Source organism: Ailuropoda melanoleuca, chromosome 1 (assembly GCF_002007445.2).
Source record: "Ailuropoda melanoleuca isolate Jingjing chromosome 1, ASM200744v2, whole genome shotgun sequence".
NCBI classification, from domain to species: domain Eukaryota; kingdom Metazoa; phylum Chordata; class Mammalia; order Carnivora; family Ursidae; genus Ailuropoda; species Ailuropoda melanoleuca.
Window position 1 is genome coordinate 211,092,024 of NC_048218.1, and position 22,021 is coordinate 211,114,044.

General features: G+C 41.2%; 1 protein-coding gene across 2 annotated transcripts in view; it reads left to right on the forward strand.

The window, feature by feature from the left end:
• UBE3C (ubiquitin protein ligase E3C) overlaps positions 1-22,021 on the forward strand; it is a 118,006-nt gene that overhangs the window by 6,764 nt on the left and 89,221 nt on the right. For both annotated transcript variants that reach the window (XM_002925260.4, XM_034640112.1), the window contains exons 2-4: positions 16,612-16,665; positions 20,023-20,097; positions 20,503-20,649. In XM_002925260.4, coding sequence (XP_002925306.2) covers positions 16,612-16,665; positions 20,023-20,097; positions 20,503-20,649 — 276 coding nt within the window. The remainder of the gene's footprint in view (positions 1-16,611; positions 16,666-20,022; positions 20,098-20,502; positions 20,650-22,021) is intronic.

A 22,021-nucleotide genomic window follows, 5' to 3' on the forward strand; every position in this document is an offset into this window, starting at 1 on the left:
AAGGTACATCTTCTCTAATCCAGTAGTTGTACATTTAGAAATTTATGCTAAGGAACTAATTTGACAGGTGCGTAGGAAAGATGTAGGGGAATGATGATTGTGGCGATAGCCATCATAGTACAGATTTAAAACAACCTACGTGTCTGATGATAGGGAATGTGGTAAGCAAATGGTAATGTAACAGTGTAGTGGAATACTGTACAACCATTTATTTTTATTTTTTTAATTTTTTATTTTTTTTAAAGGTTTTATTTATTTATTCGACAGAGAGACAGCCAATGAGAGAGGGAACACAAGCAGGGGGAGTGGGAGAGGAAGAAGCAGGCTCCTAGTGGAGGAGCCCGATGTGGAGCTCAGTCCCAGAACGCTGGGATCACTCCCTGAGCCCAAGGCAGATGCCTAACGACTGAGCCACCCTTGCGCCCCTGTACAACCATTTAAAGTGGTCGTGATTTTTGCTTGTTAATATCTATATTTTAATGTCTATTATATTTATTGAAATGATTCATTGTTTATGAAAATAAGCAGATTACAAAACAGTACTGCAGTTAGCATTTAAATGATACTAATCTAAACAATCATGATATTGGGGCACCTGGCTGGCACACTCAGGAGAGCATGTGACTTTGGTTTTGTTTGTTTGTTTAATGATTTTTATTTATTCATCTGAGAGAGAGAGCACGAGTGAGGGAGAAGCAGACTCCCCGCTGAGCAGGGAGCCCGATGCGGGCCTCGATCCCAGGACCCTGAGATCATGACCTGAGCTGAAGGCAGACACGGCACCAACTGAGCCCCCCAGGCGCCCCACGCATGCAACTTTGATCTCAGAGTTGTAAGTTTGAGCACCACGTGGGCATAGAGATTACTTAAAATCTTAAAACAACAACAACAAACAAGACGGTCATGATAGCTACTCTACCACTTTCTTAATTTACAGCAAATGAAGAAAATGTTCTCTATTCCAGGGTCATGGTGGCTTAAAGTGGTACAGTCTCATCATCTCACTCAGTTTTGTGGGACAGGTATCTGAGAGCAGCTTGTGGGGTGGTTCTGGCTCAGGATGTCTCAGAGGCTCAGGTGTCTGAAGCTTTGACTGAGCTGGGGGATCCACACCTGGGTTGGCTTGTCCCTGTACCTGGAAGTTGGTGCTGGGTCTTGGTGGGAGGTGTCAGTTTCCGCCTACCTGCACATCTCCTGAGGGCTGCTTGAATGTCCTCATGACGTGGCATGTGGTCTGAGAGGGCAGAGAGAAAGCGGCATGACTGTACAAGGTAGTCCTGAAAGTCCCGTACACTTCTGTCCTGTTCTGTCTGTCCATCCAGTCCACATTCAAGGTTAGAAGAGTCAAGCTCCACCTCTTAAAGGGAAGCAGCATCAAAGAATTTGTGGAAATATTCTTTTTTTAAGAAAAATATTTATTGTGTTGGGGGTGCCTGGGTGGCGCAGTCGTTAAGCGTCTGCCTTCGGTCAGGGCGTGATCCAGCGTTCTGGGATGGAGCCCCGCATCAGGCTTCTCCGCTAGGAGCCTGCTTCTTCCTGTCCCACTCCCCCTGCTTGTGTTCCCCCTCTCGCTGGCTGTCTCTCTCTCTCTCTCAAATAAAAAAATAAATAAATCTTTAAAAAAAATAAAAAAGAAAAATACTGTGAGAGAGTGAACACGTGTGTGTGCACAAGCAGGGGGAGGGGCAGAGGGAGAGGGTGAATCTCAGCAGACTCTTGACACAGGCTCAGTCTCACGACCCTGAGATCATGACCTGAGGTGAAATCAAGAGTCGGTGGCTCAACCACCTGTACCACCCGGACGTCCCGACTTTGTGGAAATGCCCTAAAAGCACCACAGGAGGGTATCTGTTTTAGCTAAGTTGCAAATGCTAATCCCACATGACTTACAGATGTGATTTTTTTGTCTTAACCTATTAAGATTTAAATATCATGGTTTTCCTTTGCTCCTACAATATTGAGTCAGTAGTTACAAGCTATGTAACTATTATGTAAATAGTGAAAGAGTTATAAAGCAAAAATTGTCCACCAAACAATTTTTCAGTCGACATTTTGATGAAACTTAGTTGACTCGGAGACAACTTTGTAGCTCTATGCCTAGGAAACTTAAGCAGATGTCCTTTATTTGCAGCGATGTGAATTTACTTAGGTCCTTTATCTCTTTAATCCAACCACCCTTGGAGAAAAGGGGGGTTATACATTTCGGCCGGGGGAATAGATAATTTTGGAATGAGTGTCTTTGGGTTGTCGCCATTAGAATAGTAGGACAGGAGGCAGACACGTATGGATATGGAAAAGAGGTGAGCAAAGTAGGAGAGTATCACAGTAAATTTTTGGTCATTGGGGATTTTTTTGGTCAGTCCTATACCAGAATGAAGGGAGGAAGCTTGTTTCCCTTTTCTTCTAGTACTGTTTGTATCCTATTGCCAGAACCCCAGGCAAATGGTATAAGGTTAGTGCCATAGGCTTTTGTGTGCTGGACTGGGTTTCTTTCTGGACTGGGTTTCTTTCTACTGTTTATGTATTAACATTGTTCCCTTCAGTGAGAAGGAACGGGAGTGGTAATCACCTACAGATCGTTCAACATGGCTGGAGTCAGGGTAGGAGAAGAGAAGGCTGGGGAGAGGCACTCGGGGGCCAGATCATAAAGGGTTCTGGGGGTCACACTTGGCATATCCAGGCGCACTGGTGAGCCAGTGAAGGATTTTAAGCAGTGAAGTGAGGTTTTGGGAGAGTTGAGTGTGGGGCAGTGCAGGTGGTTGCAAACCAGGTGAGAGACAGGTGCAGTTGTGCAGATGTTACGAGTAACGAGGGCCTAAATACAAAGCGGCGGACCCGAGTAGAGTGGAATCAGGAGCTGTTGAGGGGGCAGAATTGATGAGCTCTACAGTGAGAGGGTCACTCGGGTGTTTGGGGTTACCATTGTGGATAGTGACTCCGGGAACCAAGACGATGTTCCAATTCTAGGGGACTGTGCAACGTGAGATGCTTGGGGGTGTTCAGGAAGCGCTGGTCTGGACCTTTGGGTAGAGGCTGGGAGTCCATCAGTACGTGGTCGCAATTGTGAGATGCACCGGAGTCCTTGGGCAAGTGGTCGTCTGAGAAGACTTGTAGGCGCAGAACAAAACTGAGGGATGCCAACATCTATAGAAAGAGCAGAGAAATGGGCATGCGTTCAGGGCCTGGTGGGCAGAATGCCCACATGTATGTCCACTTGCGGGTGGCCACACTCACCATCAGACAGCAGTCGTTACTGAGGGAACAAGCAGAGGCAGAGTGTGAGAAAGCAGGGCTCATCGGAGGACTGCATGCCTTATGTATGAGGCTTGATTTTGAGGCTTTCTTTTTTTTCCTCCAGCCATTCCTCTCTATATTGCTTCTACTCTATGTTATCCCAAAGCTGAGAGTCAATTCATTCAATCTGTTTTCTAAAATTAAAATTTTGTTTAATTTTTTAAAATTACTATACATGCTCATTGCATGAACTTTGTATGAGGTATATATATTTATGCTTTATTTTTGGAGGTTTAGGTTTTTTTTATTTTATTGTGAACAACATCTTTAGAGCCAACAATTTATAATTATTTTTTAGGATCAATTAAGGAAGTTGAATTGCTTGGTCGAAGTATGGACATTGTAAAGGCTTCTGATGTTCTTTGTTCTCTAGAAAAATTGTATTGAGGTCTTTTCCCTGGGCGGGGTGGTTAAGTGCTGCCTGCACATCTTTGCCTCGCTGTCAGCCTCTGAGGACATTTTTGTCTCCAGGGACTCCCTTTTCTCTCTTTTCTTGTAGCCATAGGCGGCTGTCATCCCTATCTGTCCTCCCACAGGGTGTTTGGCTTGTTATGCCCTCTCATTTCTCTGTGACTCCTGGAGGCATCCCCACTCCGTGCCACATCCTTCCAAGGGAGAAATCAGAGCCCAGCGAGTCCAGAACTTGCGTGAAAACTACCAAGCTCAGGAGCCCTGGTCCGCTCTCCACGATGCTCTGCTATGTCGTGTAGCCTGCACTTCTTGCGTCCGTCTCCCGCTTTACCTATGCTCTCCTTTAGCCTTGGGGAAGTCGAGGAACATGGCCTGCAGGCACTGAGAAGGTGGCTCTGATAAATTCCTACATCTTTTTGAACTAATTTTTCTTACAGTGAAGTTTTAATGCTCTGATGTTTTTAAGGAACATTAGTAAACTCTAGTGTGTTGGCAAACAGCACGATTCATATCACATCTTTACTACAAAATGTGAAATTGTAAAAAGTACAGTAAAAACTGGAAGAAATGTTTATCTCCATAACCAAGTGTCTGCAACTTAGTTACTTATCTTTTCTGGGCTTCTCTTTATCACATCTTGTAATATGAAAGTCATAATTCTTGATAATGAGAAAGTCAAACTGAATTGTCACTGATCTTCCTTGCTTTAATAATGTTTCCATTTCCAATCTCCAGACAGGGGCCTTTGAAACAATGTTAACTTTTTTTTCTTAATTGAAAAAAATTATAAAAAGTGAAATCCATCTAGAGGGTTTATAATGAAACCTTCCCCTCACTGAGATTCCTAATTTCCCCATTAGTACCAGTTTCCTCAGTGTCTGTTCATAACTTAGTCTAAACATAAACAAACACACCCCCCATCACTTTTTCAATAAAAATGAGGGAACATACTGTTCTTCTCCTTAGTGTTGTATCTCTGTAGGTCTGTTTTCACAGGTGCGTAATATTCCACTATGTGATTTGTGTCATGTAACCACTTTCCTATTTATATGTGTGCCTGTGCGTCTGCATATGTATATATGTCTAGGTTATTTCTGGGGTTTTGCTATGATGGTGCCATATTTACCACCCAGTTCTTATGGAAGAAAAGAGTCTTTCAGCATTTATTGTAATGGGATTCAACTATTGCATTTTGCTTTGGATGCTTTATTTTAAAGTGAGCTCTTTTCTAATTATAATGTCTATCTTAGAAAATTTTAAATATACTGAAATGAAGAAAAACTACCTCTTTGGAACCCCACCCTCCATTTAGAAATAAAACACTGCTAATATGTGGGTAAATTTTTTTCTAGTCTTTTTCTGTGTATTTTTTGAATTAGGAATCTTGTAAATTCTGTTTTATAAATATATTTAGTCATTTATTACTATATTTGATACACTTTAAATATTTTTTGCATGTACATGAAGTCGATTGCTCTCATATTTTCATAGAGGTTCTTAGGAAAAACCCACATATCATAGATTCTGTATTCACAAATAATACTTTTGCTAACATTTAACATTTTAATTAACTCAAAAGAAGTGTTTTACTTGAATATTCTTTGAATTGTGTAAAACTGTTCTTATTATGTTAGTGCATGAGAGTGGGAAAATACTAACTTAAAACAGGTGTGAAACTGATTATTTTATTTACACTGTTAAATGGAGTAAATTGCTAAAGGAAGATAACCCAAATAGTGAAACAAAGGAAACTTTGTTGTTTTTAGAAATCAAGATATTAATAACCATGCTAATGTTCTTTTTATAAATGGTTAGCCCATTTGAGCATTTGGTGTGTGGAAGTCATATTATATAAATGTACTTTGACTTCAGTGGCCATGGTTTTTTTTATTTCGATAGTTAATGAAATCTAATTTAAACTATATATGACTTAACATTTTAAAAAACTTCATTTTGTTGCTACTAAATGTATCTGCATTTAAAAAAAAAGCATTTTTTTCCCATTTAAAAACATCTTTGTTAATGGTATTTTTGAAGTTTGGCTATATTTAATTTTCAGAGAAGATAAGATAATGTGCCTCAAGCTCAAAGATCAAATAGAGAAGTTTGCTGTAATTTACTCTTGTTTATGTATTGATGAAAAGGTTTAGTGTCACAGGTGTGGAGGTGAGATTAGCATTGAAAGTAACGTGTGTGCCTCCCGCCCACCCGGACAACACCAGGCTTAGTCATTCCAAAAACACTTGATGAGTGTGTTGTATGAAACTGGTATATAACTGCCCTTAGAATTCCTAACTTTTCTAGGCCGGTAGAATTTAGAAGGTAAAATGTTTTCAAGTATATGTATAGTAAGTTGGAACCAAAAGCTTGTTAAGAATCAAATCTGAATGTTCTTTTTGCTGGTACTTTATTGTTCTTTTCTTCTCAGCCACTTCATTATGAATTTATTCTTGGTTATGTTGAGCTCTTTTAAAAAATTTATATTCTCACATAGCTTCATTAGTTTATTATTCCAGAAAGGTGAAAGTATTCCATGGGCATGGATAATAATGCAAGCCGTAGAAAATAACGATGCAAAATAAAGTAATCACAGTGTCCCCACCTTCCACCCCACCTCTCACTCCCTTGGTCCCTCATCCTGACGGTCCGACTCGGTCCCAGCGTCTGCCCTGTCCTCTCGGCTGGTCTGTGCATGCTCTTGTCTTACCTGAGCACATGGTAGAGCATATCCAAGGGACCGAGGCACTCCTCTCACCCCTGAGAATACATCTCGGAAACAGTTCCAGTTCAGTGCAGGTAGATTGACTGCATTCTTGTAAAACGCTGGATGATCGTTAGTGTAATGAATGTTTCATAACTTACTTAGCTGTCATGTATTTTAATGGCCATTTACTGTCCGTTGTTTGCTAATTTAAGCAACACTGCAGTACGTATCCTTGTATATGTGCCTTACTTTTCATGCACTCAAATTTATTCTTAAATAACTAATGACAAACAGTAGCAAGACTTAATGTGTGATATGTCTTTCTTAGAGAAAGTCCTGTTTCACATGGGAGTTTGGGTTTTTTTTTTTTTTAAGATTTATTTATTTATTGAGAACGAGAGCATGAGAGGGAGAGGGAGAGAGAGAATCTCAAGCAGACTCCTCAGTGAGCACTCAGAGCCTGACGGTGGGGCTCGATCTCACGACCCTGAGGTCATGACCTGAGCTGAAATCAAGAGTTGGATGCTCAACTGACTGAGCCACCTAGGTGCCCCATCACATGGGAGTTTTTTAATTCTCATATTATCCTCACATGTTTTTATAGTGCTTTATACACACACACACACACACACACACTAATCTTACGTCAGTCAGGGATCTCTTGATGTGAAGACTAGAGATACATTGTCATTTATTTAGGGCATGCAGTTTTTCCTGTCATATTTATTGAACTGTATGCTTCCTGTATAGATTTGAAATGCCACCTTTATCACATGCTGAAACTGTTTCCATATGAGTCTTCCCAGAGACCCTCTGACGTTGACCTATCTATTCACATTTTAACCTCATTATTATAGGTCACTGTTCCAAAGTGTGTGATGATTTAGGTGGCGTATGAAGGAGCATTTTAAAAACTGAACAGTGTTTGTTTCAACGTCCAACAGAAAAATATAACTAGGGTGTCAAACTTGTGATTTCTCTGAAATGCTGGCTCATGATTAAGCTAGGCTTGCCAGTGACACATCAGTATTGCGTGGCTGCAGCTAGGGAGCATATGCGTACATAATATGGGCTCTCTGTATATCGTCTCTGTTGCTAGTGTGCATTCCTATATACTGACCCTCGTACGTTGTTGTAGGTTTGTTTATTTTTCTAGCAGCACGATGTTATTACACTTTCAGAAGTTGATAATTATTTACTAGTGTGAGCTACACATAGGTATTGGTAATAGCAAATTAGGATCATGCCTATGCTTTTATTTTTTCCACCTGACTGCTGTGTCTGACATGCATGGATTGGGTTTTATAACAACAGAAAACGTATCATTTTTAAAGCCTGAAGGTAAAGATTGTCTTATAAATTAAGGGACTAAGGATAATTATGATTGTCATCGTATGTCTTCATTTATAATAAGGATCATATTAATGACCCACTGGAACTAGCTTTTTAGTCTTGTAAACTTACAGCCTGCATAGGAAACACAGACAAATACGATAAAGATTTTTGAGGGGTGCCTGAGTGGCTCATTTAGTTAAGCATCTGCCTTCAGCTCAGGTCATGACCCCAGGGTCCTGGGATCGAGCCCCACGTTGGGGTCCCTGCTCAGTGGGAGCCTGCTTCTCCCTCTCCCGTTCCCCCTGTTGTGCTTGTGTGCTCTCTCCCCGTCAAATAAATGAATAAAATCTTAAAAAAAAAAAAACAAGAGTTTTGAAACGTGGGTTTTCATGCACTGGCTGAGAAAGTGAACCCATCCTGTTATGAGCCAGATCTCAGTGGGAAACCACCACGCTCAAGCTTTATTTTGAAACCGTAAGGCATCCCACCCCCAACCTGTTAAACTTTGGGAACAAACAGGAAAGATTTCTAAATAGCCTGCAAGTAATTGCAGAATGTGATGGTGAGTTAAAATGAAGAGCTGAGCATACTTCCTCTGGGATATTATACTTAATTGCAAAGGCTAGAGCTGCTCATTGGCAAAATACATGAAAAGTTATGATTAAAAGTGGTGATTAGTAACAAAACAAGTAACATAGTTGATGAGATGCCTTTGTCCAGTGAGTTAGTTCACTGTTCCCTTAGAAACTAGTAGGGCCAGTTGCTAATCTCCCAGGGAAGACAGACTTGGTGGTGCTGCTCTCTACAAACCAGGGAGCTCACCGATGTTGTGAAAGCAGCACGTCCTTTGCTGTTCATCAGCCATGAGCTGAAAAAACAAGTCCATGAAGACTTTTTTGTCTAACTCATAAACTAGAGGAAATCTTTTAAAATCTGTTGATGACTTTGTGACAGACTAACGCAGACTTAACATGTGATGTCATGGAAGAAGCAGAGTTGGTACAGAACACCATGGTGGTTCAATAAGGGTTTGATCCAGTGTGTTCCAGTCCTGGAAACTGGACCCTTTTGTGTCCAAAAGGCAGTCTTGTTCCTCTCCTGTATGTAAGAGTATACCTAATAGAATGTCAGTTCATCACTCCTGTGGCTGGTGACCTTCTCCTCTCGCTTTGTGAAGATCTGAGCAGTAAGTACAGGTACCCACTTGTTCCCGCACCGAGAGCAGAAGGTCTCCTCTTTTTTTTTTTTTTTTTTTTTAAAGATTTTATTTATTTATTCGACAGAGAGATAGAAACAGCCAGCGAGAGAGGGAACACAAGCAGGGGGAGTGGGAGAGGAAGAAGCAGGCTCATAGCGGAAGAGCCTGATGTGGGACTCGATCCCATAACGCCGGGATCATGCCCTGAGCCAAAGGCAGACACCCAACTGCTGTGCCACCCAGGTGCCCCAGAAGATCTCCTCTTGACTGTCACTTCGAGAGGAAGGTCAGGTCTCGTGGAGTAAACCTGTTACCTGAAGCCGTGGGAAGTACACCTTAATTGTGGGGGAAAGAATTGGGAACAACTTGAAGTCTTCTGAATACCATATGTACAAAGTTGAGAGTGATGGCCCCCAGGAGCGTGGTGAGTGGGTAGACGCAAGTCCCACTCCCTTTTTAAAAGTTATCATGAGAATAGTACTGAATAAAAGGACACATTCAGAAGATCGGGCCCTGGATGCTTTCTTGAAACTTGAGTTTGTTGAACCGAAGTCACACTTGGTGTTCTGGTTAGGAATTCATTTTTAGAATGCCATTCTGTCAGAGAAGGCAATTAAATAGCATTTGCCTGATGAATGAGAAACATGTTAGTATTCTCTGTGTTGTCCAATATCAAAATTAAAAAATAAAATTATAGACGTATCGTCCTCTTAAACTTTACATAGCACCTCATACCCCTTGGTCGTGATGATAAGCAGTACTTTTGTTTTCTGGGGCTTAGTTTCTGATAGGGCTTTTCGTAAATAAATTTATTAGGTTTTTCTTGTGATCCAATGTTTATTTTTTAACCTAATTTAAAATGTAACCGTGCAGTTTCCATTGTGTTTGTCTCCAGGAGTAGAGGGTCACCCCGCGGGTGTGTGCTGTCCTGGGCCTGGCTGCTGGTGAGGGCCGCCTGGGCCCTTCGCGCCGTCTGCAGGGCTCTGCGCTGTACGCTCGCCGTCTTCCCTTAGCAGTTGATAAAGACCCTGAGGACATGCTTCGAGATCAGACGAATCCTGTTTTCTCTCAGCCTTTTGCCCACTCATTTTAGCATCAGTAGATGTTGTCTGCACCGTTTATTACTGTGAGGTGTTTGGTGATTGTTTTCCTCTTTCCTTCTCCATTTATCAACTGAATTCTTTGAGAAGAGATTTTTCTTCTCTCTCATTTATGTATTTACTTGGTCATTTATATAAGCATGGAGACGCAGATACACATTTTACCATGTACATTAAAATCCGCTGCTATCATTATTGCATAACCTCACTCCAGTCATAAGAGAATATTAGAAAAACCCAAATGGAGGAGCAGAGTCCAGGATATAAAAGACAGAGGTGGGGGAACTGTGATAGATTGGTATGGATTAGGAAGAAATAGTAATTCAACGCGGCGTAGGGTCCTGAATGCGATCCTAGAAAAGGCAAAGATCATCAGTACAAACATTGGTGAATTTCTAATAAAGTTTGTAGTCTAGTTAGTAATGTCAGGCGATTGTTAAAATTCCTGCTGTTGCTAACTGTATTCTGGTTATGCAGGGGGCAGTGGGGTTAGAGAGAGAAGGGATAAGGAAACTCACTATCCTTTCTACAACTTTGTCGAAAATTAATTCAAAGTAAAAAGTTTTAAAACTCAGTTTAAAGACTAGTACTAAGTGAATAACAGTGCAGGTGGCCTAGCTACGGTGAACCTTGTGAAGGTGGCCGAGCGGCGTCTCTGAGACCCTGGTGTAGGTGGTAGTCTGGTTGGAGGGGAAGGGGAGGCCTCCATGCCCATGAGTCCCGTTTCTTCCCTCCTCCCTCCCTCCAGGTATGTCAAGATAGTGGTCCTCCCTCGTCCCCTCCTTGACCGTCCATCTTCTGTGCCCTGTTACTGCATAATACTTAGAGGATGTGGTCGCTTCTCCCCACCTTTGCGGTCCCACTCGCACTGGTTTCTGCTATAACTAACTGTAGGCTTAGTTACAGCTGCTCTGCTGGCTCAGGCAGGATTTTGCTCTGGGGGTCTGTCCGAAGGCGTCTCTATAGGGTGGGTTCAGCATCTGAAGAGCAGCTTGGTGCCTGGAGGAGCTGGCCTGTCCATCTAAGCAGTTGTTCTTCCCAGGAGGAATGGGGAATTGGGCTCACCAACATTTATAAGGGTGACTGATTAAGGAGTATGGATGAGATTTACAATAGTACTGAACACCGTTTTTGAAATTATTTTTCAACCTCCTGAGGGAGTTGAGAACGTTGGAATTATTGACTGGATTTAGGATTTGTCAGGCCAGTATTCTGATTTTGGTGGCGGTAGCTGATGGTAGGGAGATGTAGGTCTTTCTCATGTCAGCCTTAGTAGGTAAGTGATTTTACATTCTGTTCTCTTAATTTATCATGACTTTTTTTTTCTACTTTAAAATCTTTCAAGCTTCAGATTTCCCAGTTGTACCTTTATTCTTTCTATATTTATTTATTTATTTTTAAAATATTTTATTTATTTATTTGACAGAGACAGCGAGAGAGAGAACATAAGCATGGGGAGTGTGAGAGGGAGATGCAGGCTTCCCGCGAGCAGGAAGCCCGATGCGATGCGGGGCTAGATCCCAGAACGCTGGGATCGTGACCTGAGCTGAAGGCAGACGCTTAATGGCTGAGCCACCCAGGCGCCCCTATTCTTTCTAAATTTAATCTTTCAATCATTACATTAGACATGATGCTAAATATCAGGATTATAAAGAATAAGAGGCCTTATTCTGAAGAAATTTATAATTTACTGAAAGAGAAACAAATACAATTAAGGTTACCTTTACTCTTTCCTCTCTCCAGGTGCACTAAAATAAAAAATGGTTTTCTCTTTACACTTCGTTATGTCTGTAAGTGATAAAATCCTAGAGCCTCTGTTAGGCACGTAAATCCAGACCCTGCTAACTGTTTATTATCAGCACGCTTGTGTGGTTTGAGCTTGGTTTGCAGGGGAGCAGCCTCGGTGTCTCTTCCTGTCGGGTGTCGCCCCGCAAGGCTGCTTCCGCTCCCATGGCACACGCAGCCACAGCCTGCTCTTTCCTGCTTAGAGGCCCCGCTCGCTGTCTGCTCTGCTCGTACTCTGATCATTCGTTACTTGCTGTTTTAACTGATGCAGTTCAAGTTGCGTTTTCTTATTTTCTGCCCTGAGGCTAGAAATGCCCTCCTCTCCAGAGTAACGGTCCCCACACTAGCGCTCTGGCCTGGTGTGCTGGGGAGCGATCTCCTGCAACAGTTTGGAGGCAGCATCTTTATAGATGATACCCATGTGGCCTCGTGATTTCGACTAGTGCAGACACAGTCATTTTCTGCGTGGAGAGTGGTAAGCCCTCTGTGCTAAGTACGCTTCCGTGAGTGACTTCTTTGCCAAGGCAGTCTCATTACATTGGTGACTCACTGGCTTCTTGTGCGGAGGAGTAGGAGTGATGGTGGTCTTCTAGGGACGGCTTTCATGGGAGAGAGGCCGTTGAAGTGGAGTCTCACCGAAGATGAGTGGTGCTTCCTACGTGGGTGTTTTGGTGTCAGGAGGGAAGGAAGGCCAGATTGGGCGGAAGGGAACAGCGCATTTGAGGCTTGAAGGACAGTTGGAGGGAGAGAGGCAGTTGAGGCAGCATCAGGAGACGGCACAAGAGCAGTGGGAGAAAGGAGGAAGCGTTCTGACCGTAACGCTCCTGTGCTACGGCTGTGTTTGAACTCCATCCCTTAGAGCACGTTGGTGGTTCTCGGATTAGGTCCTCAGATAGGCTAACGTGGAGTGGAAAATAAGGACAGTGTAATAGGTTTTGCATAAATTGGGTTAATTTAAATAACTGAACATTGAGAAGAGATGATTCTTGTATTTGATGTTCAGTGATCTTTTAGGAAACTATTAAGAAGAGGTTGCATTTTTTGTCGGGGTTTTAAAGGGTTGGCAGCCCTCTGTGAGATGATGTAGATAGAGGTTGGGGAGTCACAGAAGGGGCCGAAGCTGAACGGGTGGCTGATCCCTCCCTGTCGTTCTTATTACCTGTTAACTCGTTAGTCCCTCAGGCCTCTCAGTGGCACTGAATTTTAAGTTTATTATCATCTCCTTCCCTTCTGTCCTGCCCTGCGGTGAGACGGTCTCCGCAGCCAGAACTAGAGCCCTCGGGCTCATCCTTCCTTCCCACCTGACTCTTCCGCAGATGGTTGCCGAGTCCAGTTCCTCCCCGGTCCTGCCACCTCGTGCTCTCTCCCTCTGCTGGGGTGTTTTCCCATCTTGTCATCCTGTTGAACACGTCCTTCCAAACTGCCTTTCAAATTTGCCTTTTCTTCAGAGCGTTCTCTTGGTCGCTGAGGCGGAATACCTCTCCTTTCCCCGTGCTTATACCCAGTGCATGGCTCGGTGCACAGGGGCAAAGACTGTCTGCCTGCGTCAGGCTTCAGCGCTGGTGTCTAGGTCTGTGTCCGGCACACAGTGCGAACTCAGTAAACGGACTTCTTTTTTCTCCCACCAGACTATGAACTCCTTGGGAGCAAATGCCTCACTTTAAAAATCTCTAGTGCCTGGCATGATACGTGAATCACTGAATATTTGTTGAGTGGATAGATGCACGTCCTGTGCCTCATTTGAATGTCTTTTGAATGGAGACGTTCTCCAAGACGGGGAACACACGAAGAGGCCCTGGTTCCGATCTGGAATTTGGTTACACGTTAGGGGCTGCGTACTGATGATTTACGTCGTGTAGACATCGATTATCTACTCTGCCACACTTTTCATTCTGCGCTGGGCTGGCTTTTCGTGGCAGTCTTTGTGTCCTGATCTTTTGATTGCTTAGTTTGCCTTTTCTAGACATTCTGTGTCCCATGATTCTCAACACCACCTGCTTCTCATGTTTCCTTGTCGAATTTTGAAGATCAAATTTTTTTCCTGTGGCCTCCCTCTCCCCTCTTTTCTGATAATCTTCCAAATTACTCATGTATAATGAAGACAAAGAATTTTTAAAATTTCTCAGAATGTAAAATAATGTTCTTTTCCAAGTAAATAGCATACTGCTTAGTGGGTTAAGCTCTAGGCCATCTGAGTTCAGATCCTCGGTCTACCATTTTCAAACCTCACTTTGCTCATCTGTAAACAGAAAAATATAATAGTACTTACCTCATAGGCTCGTTTTGAGGAATACGTGAATTAACCGAAGCCAAGGGCTTAGAATATTACTTAGCGTGTGGACAGAAGCCTTCAGTCCCTGTTCGTTTTCTGTGTGTGGCACACGTGGCCTCCTCTCCTTGTCGTTCCTGTGCCAGGGCGCAGCAGACGAATTGGTGTTGGTGGTACCGGTGCTGCTGTTCCTAGAGTCGCCTTTGCGGTGTGCCTGACCTGACGTAGGAGATTGGTTGACCCCTCCCAGGAGACCGTTTTCTTTTGTCTGCAGAATATTTAAGGGGCATAAGTCCTCTTTGAAAGCCCTTGTTAGCATTTTCAAAATACGATTTTATTGTTGAAATTACATATCAGCGTTTTTGTGTGTGGGGGGGATACACAATCGATTATTTTGGATTGGATTGCTATACTTTATTTTTTTGAAATAAATTTCTCTTTTAAGTAGGAAACGTTATAGCCCTAGGGCACAGGTAAGAGAAGTGATCCCCACATTTGTAAGATGTCCTGTGTCCAGGGATTTTGATTTACAGGTAATCAAAAGTTAAGAATCTTTACCCTCAACACATCCAGTATTGTCCCTTGTGGTTTTGTCACTCCCATACTATGAGCTTCAAACTGAAAATAGAATTTCTAAGTCCAGTATTCAATTAGAATCTGACTGTGTTCTTTGGTACTGAGTACCTGTTTTGATTTTTAAAAAATTGCAACCTAGGTACTGTGTTGTATCCAAAAGTGCTTTTCTGCTGTTACAGTTACTCCTCCTCTTACACTGCTTTGTTTGACCTAAAGGAAACGTTCGTTCAGTCATTTGATAAGTGTATGTTGGGTACCTACATGTGCCTGATGTTGAGTCAGGTGAAAGCAACGGAGTGGTCAGGGGAAAATGAGGTCCTTGAGCCTGTGCGGCTTTTAGACGAGCGAGGATTAGGAACTTACCTGTGTGTGGAGGTAAATGTAAGGGCTATTTTGCCAGCATGTACCATGTTTTTAAGGTGAAATGTTGGTTTGTTGAATTTCAGACTTTTTTTTAAATTCACTTAGCCAATATACAGTACATCATTAGTTTCAGAGGTAGTGTTCAATGATTTATCAGCTGCACATAACACCTGGTGCTTATCACATCACGTGCCCTTAATGCCCATCACCCAGTTACCCCATCCCCCCACTCTGATTTCAAAGTCAAGTGTGTTTTTTCATAGTTATAACAGTGTATACTATTTTAAGGACTCTTTGCTTTTTAGTTATAACCAAATAATGAACATATATTAAATCTGGACAAGTGGAGATAGAAGGAAAAGAAATTATAGACACAAACATACCAGTTCTATTCATAAATAAGGATACTGGCTAGAAGTTTTTATCTAGAAGCTTTCCCTAATTCTGACCGTCATAACTTTGCACTTTTTACTTTAAATTTTCTAGTCCCCCCCCTTTAATTAATTAAAATTTAAAACAAAATATTTTTCTGACTTTGGTCATGTGGTAGATAAAGGCTTTTTATTTGAAATTCACGAAATGAAATTATCTATAGTGGAAAATACCTGGAGGATTTCTTTTCAAAGTAAGCTCTGCGCCCAGCGTGGGGCTCAAACTCATAATCCCGAGATCAAGAGTTGGAAGCTCCTTTGACTGAGCCAGCCAGGTGCTCTGGATTTATTTCTTTGGCTTTAAATTTTGTCAGTGAGGAACTTTTCATTCTGCACACTGTTGATTTACATATCAGTGTATAATTTTAAATTGGCTTAATTATTTGCCTTCTGACACTTTTGATGTTTTGTTTGTTTTTGTTAAGAGATCTACATTTATTCATTTTTGAGTAATGATTCATATATAATGTCTTGGACTGTTAATTTTCTTTTGGATTACATTTATAAAAATAAAATGCCCACACACTGTGGACTGGAACAGTTCTGGGGGAAGGAGGGTTCTCTTTAAGTATTTTTATTTTATTTGAAATGTTTAAGTTTCCCATTTATTACTTTGGTTCCTTCTACATACCAAGTAAGTTTGTTCAAAATTTAGTTTTATGATGAAAAGAGAATTTTAAAAAATTCGGTAACAATATTAAATTTTCTTTCATCAAAATTTATTGAGATAATTGTAGGTTCATGTGCAGCTGTTAGAAATAATACGGAAAGACCCCTTGTTCACGTTGCCTGATTTCCCCTGGGGGGTTATATTTTGCAAGACTGTAGTATGATAATCACAGCCAGGATATTGACATTGATATAACGCCCTGATACTATTCATTTACTCCTAGTTTTATTTCTACTCTTGTGGGTGTAAAGAAATCAGATTTTATTCTTAGAAAACTGCTGAAATACTAACTTTAATTAGGTCTGTGATCTGACAGGGGGCCGTTTAACCTTTTGTGCCTCAGATTTCTCATTAAGTCAGAATGTTTGTGTGATCTTTAGAATCCTTTTTCGGTCAGGACATTCTATAATTTTTGTTTGAGAGTATTTCAGAATTTGAAATTACAGCTTTCTTTATCTTCTCTTTTTGTGTCTAGGAAGAAAAGGCTTCTCTTTTACATCGTACTCAGGAAGAAAGAAGAAAGAGAGAGGTAAAAACAATTTTGTTAATGGTCTCTTTAAATAAGCATTTTTCCATAACATTTAAATAAGTCTTGGCTTTACTGTCGTACATGGGTATAGGTAGATGTATGTTGTATGTGACATAACATATATATTTTTATGTATATTAAACTTTAGAAGCATTTCTGGATTTTTTGGATTTTATAACAAGTAATTTATTCTGGTACCAGTGTGGAAAAGATGGACTAAAAGGGCAGTTTTCAGAATAGAGGGGGAAAACAGGCTTTTATAAAGTTCACTTGCTTGCTTATGATAATGGTTTCCAGAAGATCTAGAAAGACTTAGTATATCATGTTCACGTTTTGCCAAGCAAAAGAAGAAAACTCACTCTTAAGGCAAATATCTTAACTGTTTGTGAAGAAGATAGATAAACAAATGGAGCTAGTGACATTTGTTGTTTTATTCTTTATTTTTATTTTTTTGTTTAATATATTCTTTATTTTACATTTCATCTCTCTGTTGACAATTTCTAAACATGGCTTTATTTTGTTGGTTAATCAGCAGTTATGGTGTTATATGGCCTGCTTTTCCAGATTTTTGTTTTATTTTGTTTTCTAATAATTCATTCATTCCTTTAACGAATATTAATTGAGAGCTCGTTATATTCCAGGTACTGTTCTGCTTGCTGGGCATATAGATAGTGAATAAGACAGATAATGTTCTTGCTGGGTTCTAGAGCACAGATGTTAACCAACATATTGAGCCGGTGATAAGTGCCATGAAGGCAGTGAGCAAGGTGATGGTGACGGGGAAGGGTGTTCAGGGAAGACTAACTCTGAGTTGGTTAGAGTTGAGCTGATAACTGAAGGACGAGAAAGCAGCTGCCTTATGGAAAGTTGGAGGAGGAGCCTTCTTGGTGAAGGAAGCAGCAAATAAAAAGTTTTAGGCGGGGTTTCTCATCCTCAGTGCTGTTGACATTTTGGACCAGGTAATTCTTTGTGGTGGGGGCTTATCCTGTACATTGAAGGGTGTTTAGCAGCACCCGTGGCCTCTGCTCTGCCCACTAGATGCCACAGCACTCCCTCCAGTGGAGATAATTAAAAATACCCCCAGAAATTACCAGATGTCCCCTGAGTGGTAACATTGCCGTCAGTTGAAAATGACTGCTCGAACGAGAGGTATTTATTGGCTGATGTCTTTCATCTCTCCTGGAAAATTTTCAGCCTTCATCTCTTGAGTAGTGTTTCTGCTCCGTTCTTCCTCTGCTCTTCTTCTTGGACTCAAATTACTTACATAGTTGACCTTCACGTTGTGTCATATGTGTCTTCTGGACTCTTCTGTATATTTATCCTTTTGAATATTTCTGCTTTGGTTTGGATATTTTCTTCTGACCTAACTTCTAATTTACAGATTATCTCTCTACCAGTGTCTAACTGTTACATATATCCATTGAATTCTGAATTTCAGAATTTATTCCAGTTCTAGAATTTTCTTTTATTATTTCATTTATTTCCCAGTTCTCTTTTAATTTCATGAACATAATTATGGGTTATTAAAGATAATGTTTAAACTCCAGTTTTGGGTCACCTATGGGTTTGTTTCTGTTGTTTGTCCTCTTGATTTTTAGTTCTTATCTTTTGTGTGGTTATTTTGGTTGAATACTAACAGTTTATATGGCAAAATGAAGAGCAAAAGAACTCTGTTTTTGAAGAGCATTGCATTTTCTTTTGTCAGGCAACAGGAAGAAGAACCAGTCACCTTTAATTAATACAGGGTTTGGCTGGTTTGCAGCTGGTCTTCAGGCCTCGTCAGGATCAGTCTATTTCCAGTGTACCTATGATGGAGCCTTTAGGTCCCTGTCCCAGCCAGAAGGCTGGAATGCTACCAAGACTTCCTCCTCAGTGAACAACTGAATGAATAAAAATAAATGTTTTGAAAACTCATGGGACCGTATATGGGTTTTTAATTAACTGGTCTTAGAATCATAGTAATGAGTAGATTCCCAAACTAGGTTTAAGTTCAGCGGTTCCCCTGCTGTAACCACCTGAAGCTCAGAAAGTACACTTGCGTGACCTCATCAGTGTTCTGTCATCCCAGGACTGTGTGTGTGCATGTGTGCATTTCAAGCCTGCAGGTGGCATTCATAGAAGACCTAAACAATGTCATGTGGTACGATGAGTACAGACTTTGAATTCCGACTCTCTCACATCTTTCAGCATCACTTTATCTGCCTCATAAAACCCAGAGTAGTAGTCATCTAAGATGACTGTGAAGGGTCTCTCTTAGGGCTGGCACACAGTAGGTTTTCAAACAGTGGTAGCTGCACTGGTTAGGATGATGTGAAGAGTAAATATTTTTGCTAAGTCACTGAAAATTTTAAAGACAGTCTTAATCAAAACTGGAATTTTATGCTTTGAGATAAGAAAAGTGGCTTTTAAAATCCATGTTTGGGTTGTCTGTATTCTTTTCATATTTAAAACTATAATTGTTATTATAAGTCTTATTATGCTGGGGTGCCTGGGTGGCTCAGTTGGTAAGTTAAGTGTCTGCCTTCAGCTCAAGTCATGATCCCAGCGTTCTGGGATCGAGCCTCGCATTGGGCTCCCTGCTCAGCGGGAAGCCTGCTTCTCCTTCTCCTCTCCCTGCTTGTGTTCCCTCTCTCACTGTCTCTCTCTCTCTCTCTCTGTCAAATAAATAAATAAAATTAAAAAAAAAAAAGTCTTACTATGCTGTGAAATGGTGTAGCCATTTCGGAAAAGTCTGGCGGTTCCTCAAATGTTAATTCCACTCCTAGGCATACGCCCAAGAGAAATGAAAACTTCTGTGTACACAAAACTTTTACATGAATGTCCACAGCAGCATTATTCATAATAGCCCAATAGCCCAAATGTCTATCAGGTAGCAAATGGATAAACAAAATGTGAGACATCCATATGGTGAAATAGTAATTGGCCATAAAAAGTAGTGCAGTACTGATACATGATACAACATGGGTGAACCTTGAAAATACCGTGCCAAATGAAAAAAGTCAGACACAAAAGGCCACATATTATATGATTCCCTGATAAGAAATGTCCAGAATAGGCAGTCCCATACAGACAGAAGTTCGGTTAGTGGTTGCCAGAGACAGGGGGAACCAGGGCGGGGGTTGAGGAATGAGTGCTAATGGGTACAGGGGGTTTTGGAGTGGGTGAGGAAAGTGTTCTAAAATTAGATCGTGGTGATACTTGAACTTTGTATATTTTAAAAATTGGTAAATGGTACACTTAAAAGTGAATTTTGTGATATGTAAATTCTATAGCTGTTTTTTTTTTTTTTCTTAAGTCTTTGCTAGCTTAGTATCATTTCACTATGACCAATTATTCCTTTCTCCCTCCATTATGCAGGAGGAAAGGCGAAGATTGAAAAATGCAATAATTATACAGTCATTTATACGAGGCTATAGAGACCGGAAACAGCAAGTAAGTTTGCTTTTAAGCTGAGAAAGAATTAGCCAGGCCAGGGCTTATTTTAAATATGGCCTTGGAGTCTTAGAAGTGGAAGCTATTTTGTGGGTATTTTAGTACACCTGTGTAATGAAAGTTAATGTTGATAATAATGTTTTCCCCAGTAATTAATTTTTGTAGTTTATATTTACATAAAGATTTATAGATAGGGGAGTTTTGAGGTGATTTTTAAATAATAAAACAGAAACATGGGCTGCAACTAAAGATGGAAATGTTGGAAGAGTCTTTGGGGGATTGAAGGGTCTTCATTCCAAGTTTTCTGGGTTTCATTTCACCTTTTCGCAAGAACCCGGTGTACGCTTGGGCTGCCCCGGCTGTGCACCTGCCCGTCCCACTTGGTGTCGTTTGTCTTGCCTCCAGCATGCCATCCAGAGAAGCGCGTTCGATCGCTGCGCCGGCGCCTCGCAGTCGGGCGGCACTTTCTCCATTGCCAGCGGACCCAACCTTACCCTCCTGGTAAGGCAGCTTCTGTTTTTCTACAAGCAGAACGAAGACTCAAAACGTTTGGTGAGTGTTAGCTACACTTTCACTTATCCTTGTTTGTGTGTTTTCCAGCGTTTTTTTTTTTTTTTTTAATGGGATCAGATAACCCTCCAGTGTGCCTTTGTGAATGTCCCTCAGCCTGCCATGATAGGTCGTCTTTGTGGTGATGTGCTCTGCCTGTCAGAGGGCGAAATAAATTATCAGTAGGATTTTTTTCCTTCATTTTTTTTATTATGGAAAATTTCAAATATAAGACAAAGTAAAATAATCTTTTAAGCCGTCCGCCACGTACCCAGGACTCAGTGTCCGTAGTCGTCAGCGCCTGTCTCACCTGGAGCCCTCCGTACCTGTGCCTTCCCTCCGTCACTGTGATGCAATCCTGAATCTTGTTGCCTGTAATCTGTAAATACTGGAACTCTCTAGCACAGAGGGTCTCATTCTTATAATATCCCAAATGTAACTGTAGGACTGTCAAATTGTGATGAGAAACAGTGTTGGAAAATACCGATTGGTGCATAGATGAATAAACTTTTTAAAAATGCAGTTTGTTACTTCCGTTTCTCAGGAAATATTCAGAGATTTCTATGTAATTATTAGGTTAAAAATACACTTACTCTTAGGAATTCTTGTTTACTTGTAATAGAAATCTCAAATTACATTAAAAGGTGGTATACAATGAAAAGTCTTCTGTACCTCAACTGTACATTCTAGAAAGATCCCCATAAGAAATATAAATACAGAAACACTTTATTGCTTATCTGGTGTTTGGCTTTAAAACCCAACATTCCTTCCTCAGTTGAGCTAGGCTGGAACCTCAAAGAACTTTCCATAAACTAGGGCCAGTCTAGAGAGACAGTAAAGTGGCTTCATCTGCCCATTCTAGACTTTCCTTAAGTGTAGCCTCTTTCTGGGCTTTCTGTCTGAAGTTCATGGGGAAATGAATCAGAGAAGTACAGTAGCAGGTAATAGGGCTTGCTTTCTGGACAGTCCATTGCCGTCTTCGTGTATTCTAGTCTTACAGATTGAGAGATTGCTAAGGGACACCAACATGTGGGTGCACCCCTTTCCTCTGGAGAGCTGCTCCTGCCCTGCTCATGTGTCAGGGTCGGTCTGTGGTCTCCACACGGCTGCTTCAGCGGCCATTCACGCACAGCTTGGGGCTGAATGTACGTTTGCCACCAGCCCTTAAGCAAAACAAAAGCAAAGTGTTCCTGTGTGGATTCTGAAACCCTAAACAGAATTAAATGTCACAACCCCGCTAATAGAAGAAAAGTGAACTTGAATGTGTATTCAGTTTGCAAACAAAAATGCAAGAACAACGAATTAATTGTGTGGGGAAAGAGGCCCTTTGCCCCAGTCTTCCATGCTCCCTGATTCTCCCCCCAGGAGTAAGCAT